Source organism: Sminthopsis crassicaudata, chromosome 4 (assembly GCF_048593235.1).
Source record: "Sminthopsis crassicaudata isolate SCR6 chromosome 4, ASM4859323v1, whole genome shotgun sequence".
Taxonomy (NCBI): Eukaryota; Metazoa; Chordata; class Mammalia; order Dasyuromorphia; family Dasyuridae; genus Sminthopsis; species Sminthopsis crassicaudata.
In genome coordinates, this window is record NC_133620.1 from 396,118,446 (window position 1) to 396,133,778 (window position 15,333).

Below are 15,333 nucleotides of genomic sequence, written 5' to 3' on the forward strand. Positions count from 1 at the left end.
AAAATGCTTTAAAAAAACTTCTTTATGATTTTATATAAATCCAGACTTACCTCACAAATAAAAAGAACATCTCTTTTAAAGATTAAGGTAAACATGTCTTACAAATATGAATTATTGTTTTTTCAAATGTATGCAACTGCTGGTATGATTAATAAAATAAAATTAAAGAACCCCTAAGTTTTTATGACTTTTCTTATTCAGAATGTAATAATACTATATCTACTAGCATATATGTGTCTGAGAAATGTTTTGATACCCAAAATGGGGTCTTTTGATTTGTAAGATGAAGCAATGCCCTTCCCACAATCTCAAAACTAAAAGAAACACCCCAAATGTTATAATCAAAGTTGTAACATAAAGATAACAAGTATTATATTCAAGGAATATGAATGAAAAACTCCCAAATTAAAAAAAATGCCTAAGTTTCCTAACCTTTGTAGAAATAAAGACAACTAAATAATTGAAAAAAATTAATTGCTGAGAGGTATGTCAATACAATATTATAAAAATGACAACTACCTAAATTCATTTAATACTTTATCAATCAAATGACCAAAGTGTTATTTTACAGAGCTAAGGAAAAAAAGTGAAATTCATATGGAAAAACCAAAGCTCAAGAGTCTTAAAGGTAATAATGAAAAAAATGGGAAGGGAAGAGGAGGCCTTTCAAAAACCAGATCTCAAACAGTACTTCAAGGCAGTATTTATTAAAAGTGAATTTGAAGTAATTTAATATACAACACAGAAATAAATAGTGAAGTGTGATTTTTATACACACAAATCAATGAACAATTTATTTAAAAAAAAAGTCATTCTAATGAGGAAGAGGGGAGGAAAGATTTACTGCCACCTAACTTAAATGTTTCTAAGTTCTTTAGTGTCCCAATATGTATAATGGAGAAGAGGATGGCTATGGCATAAGGCTAAAGTAAAGTAAAGCTCTAACCTACTACAAGCCAGGCATTATGCTAGAGGCTGAGAATAAATACTCCTAAGTGAGAAAGTCCCTGACCTAAAAGAGCTTTTATTTTACTCAGGGTATAAGAAAGTAACATACTCAGATAAATTAACGCAAGAAGCACAAAATGAATTCAAAAGATTATTTTTTATAAGGAGCAATGACAACTGATGGAATTGGGAAAGATTTTTTTTTTAAGTAGGTGGCACTTGAATTCAATCCTGAAAGGAGCTAGGGATTTCAAGGATAGAACATTTTGGTCATAAAGGAAAAACAGTTTGGAAGAAATAAGAAATAAATGTCATATATAGTAAACAAGCAGATCAATTTGACTAGGAGGACATGAGGGGACAAAAAATTATATATATATATATATATATATGTATATATATCAACCTAGAAAGTAATTGAAAGTCAAATGAAAAAGGACTTCTCTATCTTAGAGAAGGAAAAAGCTACAAAAATTTATGCAAAAGGTAATTCTGTGATTTAGGAATATCAACTTGGCAGTTGTGTGGAAGATGGATTAGAGAGGGAAGGGGCTTTATACATATAAAAGCATGAAAGATTATTCTAAATACTAGAGGGGAAAAAAAGGACATTAAAGCCCGTTTTCACAGGGTGTGAAAGTTAAAAGAGTTCATAGTAAGTTTTTTTCTTGGAAATAGATTATCTTAGGAAATGATAATCTCTAAGTGAAGGTGGGTTTCCTAGTACTACATCCCATATTAAGAAAATGGGGGGCAACTAGGTGGCACAGTGGATAGAGCACCAGCCCTGAATTCAGGAGGACCCGAGTCCAAATCTAGTCTCAGACACTTAACACTTCCTAGCTGTGTGACCCTGGGCAAGTCACTTAACCCCAGCCTCAGAGGAAAAAAAAAAAAGAAAATGGGCAAAAAAACTCAGGTTGAATAGCATTTAAAGTTGGATGGAGACAAAGGTATAAACATAGACTTAATCAACTGAACAAGCCTTGAACTAAAAAAGGTATGTAGAATCAAGATTCATGATTCAGGAGACAGTTAATTACCAAAACACACCATGCTCCTTTTCTTTGTGACTTGATTATTTCTAGAGGTGAGGTTGCTCAGCAAAATAAAATATACATTCAAAAAAGATAGAATATTAAATATAAAACAGAAATAGTATAAATCAGAAAGATTATATAACATATGTGACTCTGGAATCACAAAGAGTAAGATATAGTTAAAAAATAAAATGACTTAGCAACAGCAACATGCTAGAAAGTGTGCCAAGTGCTAGAAATACAAATAACAAGTAGAAAGAAAAATGATTCCTGCCCCCAAGAAGCCAACATTCCAATGAATGAAGATAGCACGTAAAAAAGAAGCTGAAAAGAGAATGGAAGCAAAGGGAAATAGGGCTACAGAAGAAGCCCAGAGGGCAGCCCAGAAAAGAATGAGACATCCCTCCTTTACGCATCCTCCATAAATTAAGGTTCTGGTAGAATCCATCCAACTCAGAGGGAGAGGCCAACAAAAGCTGAAGGAGATTTCCAGTAAGTGATTTCCAGGGCTATGTTGAAATTCAAGATGAAGGCTGAGGTATGGTAGAGAAAGGCCAGGGTGCAGTCTACAAAATTCAGCAATATGGAATACAGGAATAGAGAAATCAGATGGTTAAAATAATTCAGGATTGAGACTGAGAAAAAAAGCAGGAATAGGACAAAGGGATAAGGAAATCAAGGATTGAAGGGCAAAATAAAGTTGATCTAGTTAGCCACCAAGTAAGAATTTTGGAGGCAGGAGAGTGAAGCCAGAGCAAGTTGACAGCCTGAAAAAAATGGGATATAGTATAGTAGTATATATATATATATATATATATATATATATATATATATATATATACATATATATATATATATATATATACATATATATATATACACACATAGAGAGAGAGAGAGAGAGAGAGAGAGAGAGAGAGAGAGATATTAGAGGTGATATTGAGAATTAAGAATAGGTAAGACTCAGAGGAGACAAAAAGATGATCTATAGTCACAGAGAAAAGTATCAAAATTACATATTGTGGTGGTAAGAATTGTGTGTAATAATAAAATCAAGGGTATAACTATCCCCAAATTTAAGTTACAAGCTCCTTGATAAAGGAAGAAAAATTATTTAGATGCCAGCATATCCATAGGTTTTACACATCCATCCTCCCCTAACCACACCTTAAAATGAACCTCAAAGGACAAAAGGTTACTAACTGATGCTTGTAGAAGAGTCTGAAAGTGTCACTAAAGAAAAAGAAGCATTGCTACTCTAGATCCAATGTGCCAGTCATCAGGACAGATAAATTTAGTACTGAAAAGAGTAAAGAGATGTGCAGGCTTTGGAGGAAACCAGGTTTCTGATATACTAGAAAGAGATGAAAAGTGTGTAGCCATAGAATATGGCTTCCAGAGAGAGAAAAATGAATGAGTTCAGTGGGACAGGAAATTTAGGAGAAATGGATATGGATAAGTATGGATTTTGATCTACACATCCTAGAACTATGAATCATGGAGATTGTGAGGAGAGCCACGGAGCAGTTGGTTGTTATAACTTAGAAAATAACAGCTGATGATGACAAGTTTGAAATCTTGATCTAGTCTTCATTCAAGGTTGTGCAGAATAACTCCCTAGGGGCAGGCTGTAGGGGATCTTTGATTCTAGTGGTAACAAATAAGGAGGAGAAGTAAGAGAGAAGTTCTAGGCTCTAGTTAATATGATGATCAGAAAAGGAGATCAAACAATCCTGGGGTCTTTTGGTTATATGGCAGTTAACAGAAACTACTACAGGATTAGATGTATTCCTTATAACTGAGATGGTGTTATACTATGGATATAAAGATGGATCCACACTAGGAAAACAATTAGCAAAACGAAATGATAGCAACCATAATACAAGTAGTCTTTTATGCTAAACCTTTAAAAGCACAGACATGAAATGACCCATCTAAAATTATATGCAATGGAAGGATGTTGGAAGCTTCCCAATAAATATGGGAATAAAACCAGTATGTCCATAGCTAGATAGCCCAGTAGATAAAACACAAGATTATGAGTCAGGAAGACCTTCACCATTTCCTAGATGTTTGATGCTGGGGAAAATGACTTTAATTGCTCTCTGAGTTTCAAATTAAAATGGAGATAATAATAATATTCCTCACAAGATCAAAAAGAAAATAAAATTATCCCTATTTGAAGATGGCATGATGGTTTATATAGAAGAACTAGCTCCATACCAAGTAATAGCAGACAAAACAAAGTAATTAAAACTTTAGTAAAATATCGAAATATAAAATAAAATCATTAGCATTTATATAGAGATAAATTTTTTAAAACAAAAGAAATTAATAGAGAAATCTCATTCAAATAAGTACTAAGATTCACTTTTGGTATCAACATAGCAAGATACCAAGACAAGTATAAAACCATAATCATCATTCTTGGCTGGGCAGTAGCAATATAATTAAAATTATATTGCCGTCAGATTTAGTACTATACCAATGAAACTGCCAAGGGCTTACCTCATGGAACTAGACCAAGCAATAACAAAATTAATTTAGAAATTTAGACTCTCAAGACAAATAATGACAAAAAATGTTTTTTCACCAATTATAATGAGATCAGTGGAAAAGATAAGCAAGTATGAAAAATAATCACATATTGCCTTATGTTTTGTATTTTAAATTTTTATATTACCAAAGAATACAAATTCCAGGGGGAGAGGGAGAAGACTATCTATTAGGTGAGAACTAGGAAAAATTGAAAACAGTTCAACAGAAATTGTATTTGTGCTAGCATCTTATCTAAAATGCTATAATAAATTCCAAATGGATACACAACCAAAATATAAAAAGCCACATAAAAACAAAATTAAGAAACAGAAGAGAATATTTTCACAAGATAGAGAAAATCTTAATGAAATAGCAGATGAAAGATAAAATTGACATTTTATGTTAGAAAAGATAAAAGTAATGAAATTAGAATAAAAGAAACTATAAAATGGGGAAAATATTTGTATTAAATATTTCTGACAAAGGGTAATACATGAAAATGCCACTAATATAGGACCAAGAGTCATTCCTTAATAGATTCATAATTAAAGGATTCAAATACAAGTTATTTTCAACAGAATTGTAGACTGTTCTAAATCACTAATGATAAAAGTAACAAATTAAAGCCATTTTGATATTTCTCTTCATAAACATCAAACTGACAATGAAGATAAAAGGCAGAAACAGTTATTATTGGAGTGACTTGAGGAAAGACATAGTATATTTATATACTATTGTTAGATCTGTGAACCTTTATAACTATCCTGGAAAAGCATTTGAAATATTAAAGACACTAAACTAACAGTCACTTTAAAAAAAACTTTAACTTTATGCTTCTGTTACTAGGAACATACCCTTACAAAGAGATCAAAGTCAGAATTCCCTATATATTGTAAAGTGTTCATAGCATTATTTTTTTGTGGTAGAAAGAAAATGGAGAAAAATCAGGTACCTGTTGAAGAACTGTAGGACAGACTGTGCCATGTTAATGCAAATTATTATTATATACTAAGAAACAAAAATATGAAGAATTCAGAGAAAAATGAAATAAGTGATGAAGTATACAGAACCAAAAGAACAGTGTATAAAAATAGATAGAAAAATGTAAATGAAAAAAAAACAATAAAAGGAAACCAAACAGAAATCCTAAAGAGCAGTCTTAGTCTTAGAAAATCAATGATGAAATGAAACTTCTTCTTTTCAAATTGAGGGTCTTTAAGCTGTGAAATTTTGCAAAAAACAGATGCTAACTTTTTGGATTTGCTTAATAGATTTTTCTTTGTTATAGGAAGGTTCAGTGAAATAGGAAATGTGTGTGTATGATCTCTATAAATGATTGTGTGTGTGAAAGCATCAATAAATCTTATTTAGAGAACAAAGAAAAAATTTTTATTTCCACCAATAAATAGATTCTCAAACATGAAGTCTAGAAACCACTTTCTCTAAAAACTGATCTATTTTTTAAAAGTTGATTATAATTTAAACTACACACAATTTAAAAATCCCAGAATTGCAGGTCATACACACACACACACACACACACACACACACACACACACACACACACACACACACACAATCACACTTGATTTTCTCTTCTCTTCCAAAATATACTCATCACCATTATTCTTGGATAGCTTTAAGATTGTTTTTGTTTTTGTTTTTTTTCATTGCTGCTACATGAACTAAAGTAAATCTACTTGCTTACAATTTACATTTTACTTTTTTCTCTTCTGGACCATAGAATTTATTACTATTTTTATGATACTGTAATTTTGTGTCTTTAATTTCTCTAAATTTCTCTTTAGCATATGATACTTTAATCAGAACTTATGTGTCTTTTTGCCAAGGTACTAAAATTAAATATACCAAAATATAGAATTTGTATTTCCTTAAAAATAAAAACCCTAAAATTTCCATTAAAATATGTACCTTAATTTTATCTGACAATTTCTCATTCAATAATGTTATTTTATTGCTATCATTAAACACATGGATCTAACACTGGTATTCCCAGCCCCCTCCACCCACAATCACAAAATACAAATTACCAGACACTATTAGTTCAAATGCTCCAACAATTGAACCCCCTTCCTATGACAGACTAGGATAAAAAGAATCAAGTCTTATACACTGTCTTTATGGCCCACACCAAGTCACCTAAAAGATAACCATATTCATTCAATTTTTTTTTTCTGTTGCTATGAAGCAATGACTGCTTATTTTTTTCAATTCCCAGTCCAAATTCTCAATCACTCACCCGCCCGCCATCTTATGAATCTTGTGCTTCCTCTCCTCCTGTAGGCTCCACCAAAGAGGTCTCTATAAAGTAAATGTGGAGACAATTATTGCCAAAAATAACAGAATATGGGATTCTTAATAGATCTAGAAAGGATAATTTTGGAAGCCCTAATCTACTTGTTTGCTTAAAAAGCAAAATCTGAATTTAGAAATTTGAAATGTAGAGCAAAATTTCTTTAAGTTTCATTATATGAAAGGATACTCAATAGTAGAAAATTCAAAAATTTTCAAAGAATAAATTTAGAAGCTCTACAAACAAAACCTTAATTCTCTTGGTCAATAAAGACTTAAAAGATGCTGCTGCTCTCCTGGACTCTCTTCACCACCAAAATCCATCTGATATATAAGACACTGAAATGTATGTGGTTATGCTAAACAAAAGCAGAAAAATTCTTGTTATGAAATAACTTTTGGATAAAAAAAAATCACCATAATTCCAAATAATATCATAAATCTTAGTAATAACAATAAATCTAAATATCTGATAGTAAAGATGTTAAAAATAAAAATAATATCATCTGAAGAGGAAGAATAGGCCTATAAATGAGGTAGGGCAAAAAGTACTTCAGAACTAATTATAAACCTATAATTGTTTTATTTTCTTTTTGCTAATTGTTAAGCACAAATCCAAAAAAAAAAAAAATAGGAAGAATATCATTGGGCCTCTTGCCTACTTTCACTCAAATCAATTGAAATTCATTTCATCACTACTTCTAATGTCTTTGTTGCCCACTATTTCTTCCAACTCTTTTTTTTCTCATAATGGAAAGGATAATTAGACTGGGATACCTTAGTGAATCTCCACAGGTTCAGATTGATACATTAGTCTGCTAGATGTTCCTTCTGAGAAACAGGATGGCCCCAAAACACATTAAATACACTAATATTTACCAGGTCTTTGCATTTTAACCATCACTTGTAATAAAATATAACACATCTAATAAAAATGACAATAACTCAGTTATTCAGAATGGCAGCAGGAGTACTCTGAAGAATCCAGTTTTCTGAAATGGAATATCTATTCTTTAAATCTTGAAACTAGTTTTATTACAGTTACACTTCAATGCCTTATAAAAGCATGAAATAATTTTTAAAAGTTCTTAACGCTTATGTCAACACAAGATAGTTGGGGAACCTTTTCTTTTTTTTTTTTTTTAATGCCAAGGGCTATTTGGATATTTATAACATCAACTGCAGGTCATACAAAATTATCAACTTATATATAACACAAGTAGTGGAGTGTTGCTATGTCATTCCTTAGAGTTGCCTTAGCAAATGATTTCATGCAGGGTGGACGTGATAAACTCCGGCAAGGCCTATCAAGCTAGAAAAACTTCAAATGTCTGTTCTCCAAGGACCAACTAAGTTAAACTTGAAAATTTGAGAAGGTTGGCCACCAAGTAAACACTCTGGGAGGGGAGGAATTGCAGCAATTCACAAAGAATCACAAAGAAGGAAGGAGCTGTAATAAACATTGGTGGCAGAAGTACCCACACCATGAAGGTACTGAAAGATTTTACATTTATTTGTATACTGTGTGTTTTTTTCCCCCAAAGCACTTTAAATATGCTTTTCTTTGATATTTACAAAAAAAAAAATCTACCTCACAGTTAGGTATAATTATCCATATCTTATAAAGAGGGTAAAGATAAGAAAATTTCAAAGACTTGGCAAAACTTGATTTTCTGATTTCTAATCCAGTACCCATTGTCTATTGCTAGAAAATCATTGTAAAATTTTAATTCATATTTTCCCCTAAGGCACTGTAATAAAGATAAATTGCCTTCTTAATAATTAAATTGATCACTATAATGAATAACTGACATCTCGGAAGTATTCCTGACATCCTCATGTCATGCTACTATATTCTAACTTTATTCTCCAATAAGGCATTTAATTACCACATTGGGCCCCTGGTGAGAATTCAACAAGTCTAGGTGCGCCCCCTAGAACTACCAAGATGTTCTCTGTCATCTTAGCAGCCTTCACTGCATAAACAATAATTAAATCAGCTATATTAGTCCTGGAGAGGATTTGTCAATCAATTATCCTAACTCCACTTATCATCCATATGACTTGCTAACAAAAACATTCTTTTCTGATTATTGTTCTCCATATGTGTTGTCTTCCCTTATTAAAGTGTAAGCTTTCTGAGGACAGGGATTTTTAAAAATATATATTTGTACTGTATCCACACTTAGTAAAACTCTTTTCATCTTAATGGACAGTCCTTTAAACTTTTTAATATTATTCAAAACATTTTCTTTTATTTCCAAATCAGTAGTCACTTCATCTCTGAATATAAGCAGAAAAGAGCTCTGAGCATATAAGCACAAAACTGAGGGTGGATTCCTATTTCCATAGGTTACTCTTTCTGTGAGCCCAAAAAAAGCACTTGTTCCACCTATTTCACCGAGTTGCTTTGTTTTGGGAAATGAATGGTTTGGAAATCTTCAATTACTTTAATCCATTCCTTTACTTTCAAATGCACCCTCTACACTGTCCTATTCAGAAGTTTTGGTAGAGAGGGTTGGAAGAGTAATGTTACTCATAGAAGTATGAGAAGAGGTAATCATCTAGAAGGTACTGCTGGTGATTTGACTTACCTGGCACATGCCAGAATATATATCTCTGCCTCAGGATGCTTTCTTAAATGATATATTTTTAAGGACAAGTTACATAAAAAAAGTTCTTTTTTAAAAAAAAACACTTATTTCAAAAAATATTTATTCAGTGACTTAGTTTAGGCACAACCATAAGAATCTTTCATCTTTGGTTGTTCCTTTACATTTTAGGATCCATCCCATTTTTAGTACCTTGGAAATATATCTTCCAGTCAACTGTCAAACTGATCTTCCATACCTAAAACTCTTCCTCTTAATTTTCACCTCTAGATTCTTTGACTTGCTTCAAGTTTCAGGTCAAGCTTCACCCTCTATAAGAAATTTTTCTAATCCTTCAATTAGTGCCATTCCTCTGAAATTGTCTCCAATTTATCCCATCTACATCTTGTTTGTATAGTTGTTTTACATGTCTCCCTGAGAGCATGGACTATTTTTTTGGCAACAAGTGGCTCAGTGGAAACAACTCAGGAAAATGAGTCTGAATTTGATCTCAGAACATTATTACACATGTAACCCTGGCCAAATCATTTAACCTCTGTCTTGGTTTCCTCATCTATAAAATTTGAATAATAGCACCATCTAGCTCCAAAGGTTCTTGTGAAAAATCAAATGAGATAATATTTGTAAAACAATTTGTCAACCTTGAAGAGAAATATAAATGCTCACTAGCATCATTATCATCATCATCTTCTTCTTCAAGTTGGTCTGTATCCCAAAGAGAGTTTCAAAAAGGGAGGGAGGAAAAGAATCTATTTGTAAAAAAAAAAAAAAAAAAAAAAAAAAAATATATATATATATATATATATATATATATATGTATGTATGTATATAGTAGCTCTTTTTATGGTGGTGTTTATTTGGAAATTGAAGGGATACCTATCAAGTTGGGAATGGCCGAACAAACTTTGGTATATGATTGTGATACAGTACTGTTGTACTATAAGAAAAGACAAACAGGATGCTTTCAGGAAAACTTGGGAAGACTTGTATGAATTAAAACAAAATGAGGAGGCAAATACACACAGTAAGAGCATTATTGTGTGATCATCTGTGAATGACAACTATTGTCAGCAATAAAGTGACCTCCAAAGTAATTCCAAAAGGACTAATAATGGAAAATGTTACCCAGCTCCAGAATAAGAATAGATAAAGTTTGAATGAAGCTTGAAGCATATTTTTTCAAGTTTATTAATCTTGGATTTTTTTGATCTGGATTTTCATATAATGAAATGTTTTTCATAACTGCACATGTATAAATCTATATACTGTTTTACTGTTTTAGGGAGGGGAAAGGAAAAGAAGGAAGGGAAAATATGGAAATCAAAAGTTTTTTTTAAAATTTTAAATATTTTTGTTTATATATAATTTCAAAAACATTAATGTTAAAAAAAGAAAACCATTGTTCATCTAAAACTTTCCCTTTTACTACTTTGTTTATATTTCAAAATAACTCTTTAAAAAAGGTATATTTCATTCTTCCATAAAGCATGATGGTTAACTAGAGGTATGCCCATTGCACTTCCAAAGATATTGTGTTTTTACAAATCAAAGGTTTTTGACAACTCTCAAATTTATAAGCAGTTTTCCAATAGCATGTGACCAAATAGTGTCTCTGTCATTTTAATTCTCACAATATTTCAAAAATTTTCACTATTATTATATCTGTTGTGGTGATCTGTGAATTTTAATGTTGCTACTGTCATTGTTTTGCAGCACTACAAAATGTACTCATATAAGATGGTAGACAATCAATAAATGTTGCATGTGTTCTGTTTATTCCACCAACTGAGTGTTCCTCTATCTTTATCCTGTTCCTTGGGCCTCCCTATTCCATATTGAGACACAACAATATTGAAATAATGTTCCCTAATAATCCTCTAAGTGTTCAAATGAAAGGAATAAGGAACTGATGTGGCGAACTTCATTTTGTCTTATTGTAAGAAATTGCCTCTGCCATCCAACCTTCAGCAATCATCACTCTGATCACTCAGCAGCCATCAAAATCAAACCAAGATCCTCCAACAGCAAAAAGATTATAACTCACTAAAGGCTTGAATAATTATTTATAATTTTTTTGTAATATTTTAAAATTGAGGCATTGAATTGCTTTCTTTATTTTTCTAGTTACATATGTACATTAATTTTTTAAAATATACATTTCTTCATGAATCGTGTTAGGAGAGAAAAATCAGAACAAAAGGGAAATAACATAAGAAAAAAAAACAACAGAAGAAACGGAAAAAAATGAACATAGCCTATGTTGATTTACATTCAATTCCCATAGTTTTCTCTCTAGATGCAGATGGCATTTTCTATTGACATTGCCTAGGACCAATGAACCATTGAGAACAAAGTCTTTCACAGTTAATCATTGTACATTCTTGCTGTTATTGTGTACAATATATATTCCTAGTTCTGCTTGTTTCCCTCATCATCAGTTCATGTACATCTTTCCAGGACTTTCTAAAATCAGCTTGTTCATCACCTTTATAGAATAATATTCCATTACTTTCATATACCATAACTTATTCAGTTATTCCTCAACTGATGGGCATCTACTCACTTTCCAATTCTTTGGTACCACAAAAAGCTGCTACAAACATTGTTTTGCACATGTGGGTCCTTTTCTCTCCTTTATGATTTCCTTGGCATACAGACTCAGTAATGGCACTGCTGGGTATGCACACTTTTATAGCCCTTTGGGCATAGTCCCAAATTGTTTTTCAGAATGATTGGATCATTTCACAACTTCACCAAAAATATATTAGTGGCCTGATTTTCCCACATCTCCTCCAACATTTTTCATTATCTTTTTCTGTTATCTTAGCCAATCTGAAAGGTATAAGGTAGTGCTATGGAGCTGTTTTAATTTGTATTTCTCTATAGTAATTAGTAAATCACTAATTTATTAGAGCATGTTTTCATATAACTATAGATGGCTTTAATTTCATCATCTGAAAATTGTCTGTTCATATCCTTTGACAACTTTTCAATTAGGGAATGACTAGAATTCTTATAATTTTGACACAGTTCTTTATGTACTTTAGAAATGAGGCCTTTTTCATCAATAGTGGCTAAAATTTTTTCCCCAGCTTTGTAATCTTTTAATCTTATTTGTGTGGATTTTGTTTGTGCAGAAACTTTTTAATTTAATGTAATCAATGTTGTCCATTTTGCATTTTATAATGTTCTCTAGTTCTTCTTTGATCATAGATTCCTTTCTTTCTACTCCAAAGATCTGATAGGTAAACTATGCCTTGTTCCCCTGATTTTCTTATGGTTTCACTCTTTATACACAAATCATATACCAATTTTGATCTTATTTTGATATGGGGTGTGAAATATCTATCTATTCTGAGTTTGACATTATTTTCTAATTTTCCCACAACTTTTGTGAAACTATTAGTTCTTATCCCAAACACTGGAGTTTTGGGTTTTAGCAAAAACTAGATTACTTATAGTAACTGATTATTGTGTCATTTGTATCTAACCTATTCTACTGATCCACAACTTTATTTCTTAACAAGTTTCAAATGGTTTTAATGACTGCTGTTTTATAATATAATTTTAGGTCTGGTATTGCTAGGCCACTGTCCTTTGTATTTTTTTTTTCCCATTAATCCTCTTGATATTCTTGACTTTGGTCTTCCAGATGAATTGCTATTTTTTTCTAGCTCAATAAAATAATGCTTTGGCAGTTTGGTATGGAATTGAACAAGTAGACCAATTTAGACAGAATTGTCATTTTGATTATATTAGTTCAGTCTACCTATAAGCAACTGACATTTTTCTAATTGTTTAGATCTGACTTTATCTATGTGAGAAGTGTTTTATAACTGTGTTCATATAGTTCTTGGATTTTTTTTTGGCAGGTAGACAGCCAAATATTTTATTTTGTCTACAATTATTTTAAATGGAATTTCTCTTTCTATCATTTACTGCTGGGCTTTGTCAGTAATATATAGAATAGCTGAGATTTGTATGGGTTTATTTTATATCTTGTAATTTTGCTAAAGCTGGTAATTGTTTCAAGTAGCCTTTGGATGATTCTCTAGGATTCTCTAAGTATAATATCACATTATCTGCAGATACATATAAATAATATATAAAATATAAAAGAAATGTATAGTTTATCTCCTTATTGCCTATTCTAATTCCTTTAATTTCTTTTTCTTTTCTTATTGCTAAAGCCAACATTTCTAGTACAATATTGAATAACCAGCACCCATTCCTAATAAAAACACTAGTGAGCATAGGAATAATGGGAGTTTTCCTTAAAATAACAAACATCTATCTAAAACCATGAGCAAATATCATTTGTAACAGAGAGAAGTTGGATACATTCCCAATAAGATCAGAAGTGAAACAAGGATGTCTTTATCACCACTACCATTCAATTCTGAGGTATGTATGCTGATTTTTTTTTAGACATAATACTATTAAATATTTAATATCCTAAAGCATAGCATAAATATAATATACATGTTACATATATATGCATATGTGAATATATTTAGATGACATAAGTATATATAATAATATAGAATAAATATTATTTTTATAAATACTGGGCTTTATTGTGACATTTACTTTATTATAATGGTTGGAATACAAATCTGCAGTATCTCTAAGTTATGTCTATGTAAACATATATATGACTTTAAACATGTTTTCAATTTTTTGGGAGGGCTGAGGCAATTGGGATTAAGTGATTTACCCAAGATCACACAGCTAGGAAGTGTTAAGTGTCTGAGATCAAATCTGTTATTTTTAAATAAAATTCTCCAAAATGAATTTTGTAAGATTACCAAAGTTTCTTCCAAAGAGATATAAAACTTTAAATAATAAGCAATAGAAATTAGATTGTGATTCTTTACAAATCCTTTGAGGGAACTACTTTTTTTTTTTTTTTTTGAGTCTGCAAATATTTATATAATTACTGGTTCTCTAAAAATGAAAGACTTGTTGACAACCAATGAAGAGTTGATATACCACTCTATGATAAGAAATATATCCACGCTGATATTCTCATATAAATTACATCATTCAGAGATATACCATTGGAAAACAAGATGAATTAGCCAAAGCAAAAGAGATTAAGAGATAGAAGCTTAAGTGTTGTGTTAATGTCCACACAATATTAAAGGAGTAAAAGAAAGGCCTCTACCATATTAAGAAGTATTTCTCTGGAAGATTTATAAGATACAGACAAGAGCTGCACAAAATGAGTTGGTAAAGATAGTTGTAATACCTAACAATTAAAGTAACAAAGAAGCATTATGGTCCAGTTCTAGTTCATTCTGGGTCAAAATGTTCCTGAACTATGCTACTGAATTTTAATGATCCTCAGTTATTTGCTCTTGTATTTCAGTAGATGTCCCTTTAAAATCAATTTGCTCTAGGCTCTATACACATACATACTATACATACATCCCTTTAAATAATCTTCTTCACCACAACTGTGTCATTAGAAATTCATTCATTAAAATATTCTCCCTTAGGATATTAAAATATCCAGCTTACCCAGGAGAATCCTAAATCACAGGATCCAATCTACCCTTTCTCTCAACTCTTTAAAACATATTTCCCAATGTCTGCATATAAATGCATCTTGTAGAACAGAAATATGATAAATAAGCATCAGCCAAGTCACTATTGCTCCATTATACATTACATTCCTTTCTCCATGAAGACCTGCAAATTTTTCCATACTGTTAAAACATCTATGTTCCCTATCTCAAGCAAAAGAAAAAAAAAAAAAAAAGGAAAGGGAAAAATTGTTCTCCCCTTCTCTCCTAAACATTCTTGAGAATAGATGAAAGGAGAATAATCATTTGTTCCAGTTTATGTCCCTCCCTTTGGAGGAAAGGGGGGAAAAACAT

At 31.3% G+C, this 15,333-nt stretch overlaps 1 protein-coding gene across 4 annotated transcripts in view; it reads right to left on the bottom strand.

Annotated features, from left to right (window-relative positions):
• AKT3 (AKT serine/threonine kinase 3) overlaps window positions 1-15,333 on the bottom strand; it is a 410,275-nt gene that overhangs the window by 311,584 nt on the left and 83,358 nt on the right. For 2 of the 4 annotated variants that reach the window (XM_074262534.1, XM_074262537.1), the window contains one exon: window positions 6,787-6,848. The exons of the other annotated variants lie outside the window; for them this stretch is intronic. In XM_074262534.1, the coding sequence (XP_074118635.1) occupies window positions 6,787-6,848 (62 nt within the window). The remainder of the gene's footprint in view (window positions 1-6,786; window positions 6,849-15,333) is intronic. 4 annotated transcript variants of the gene reach the window in all.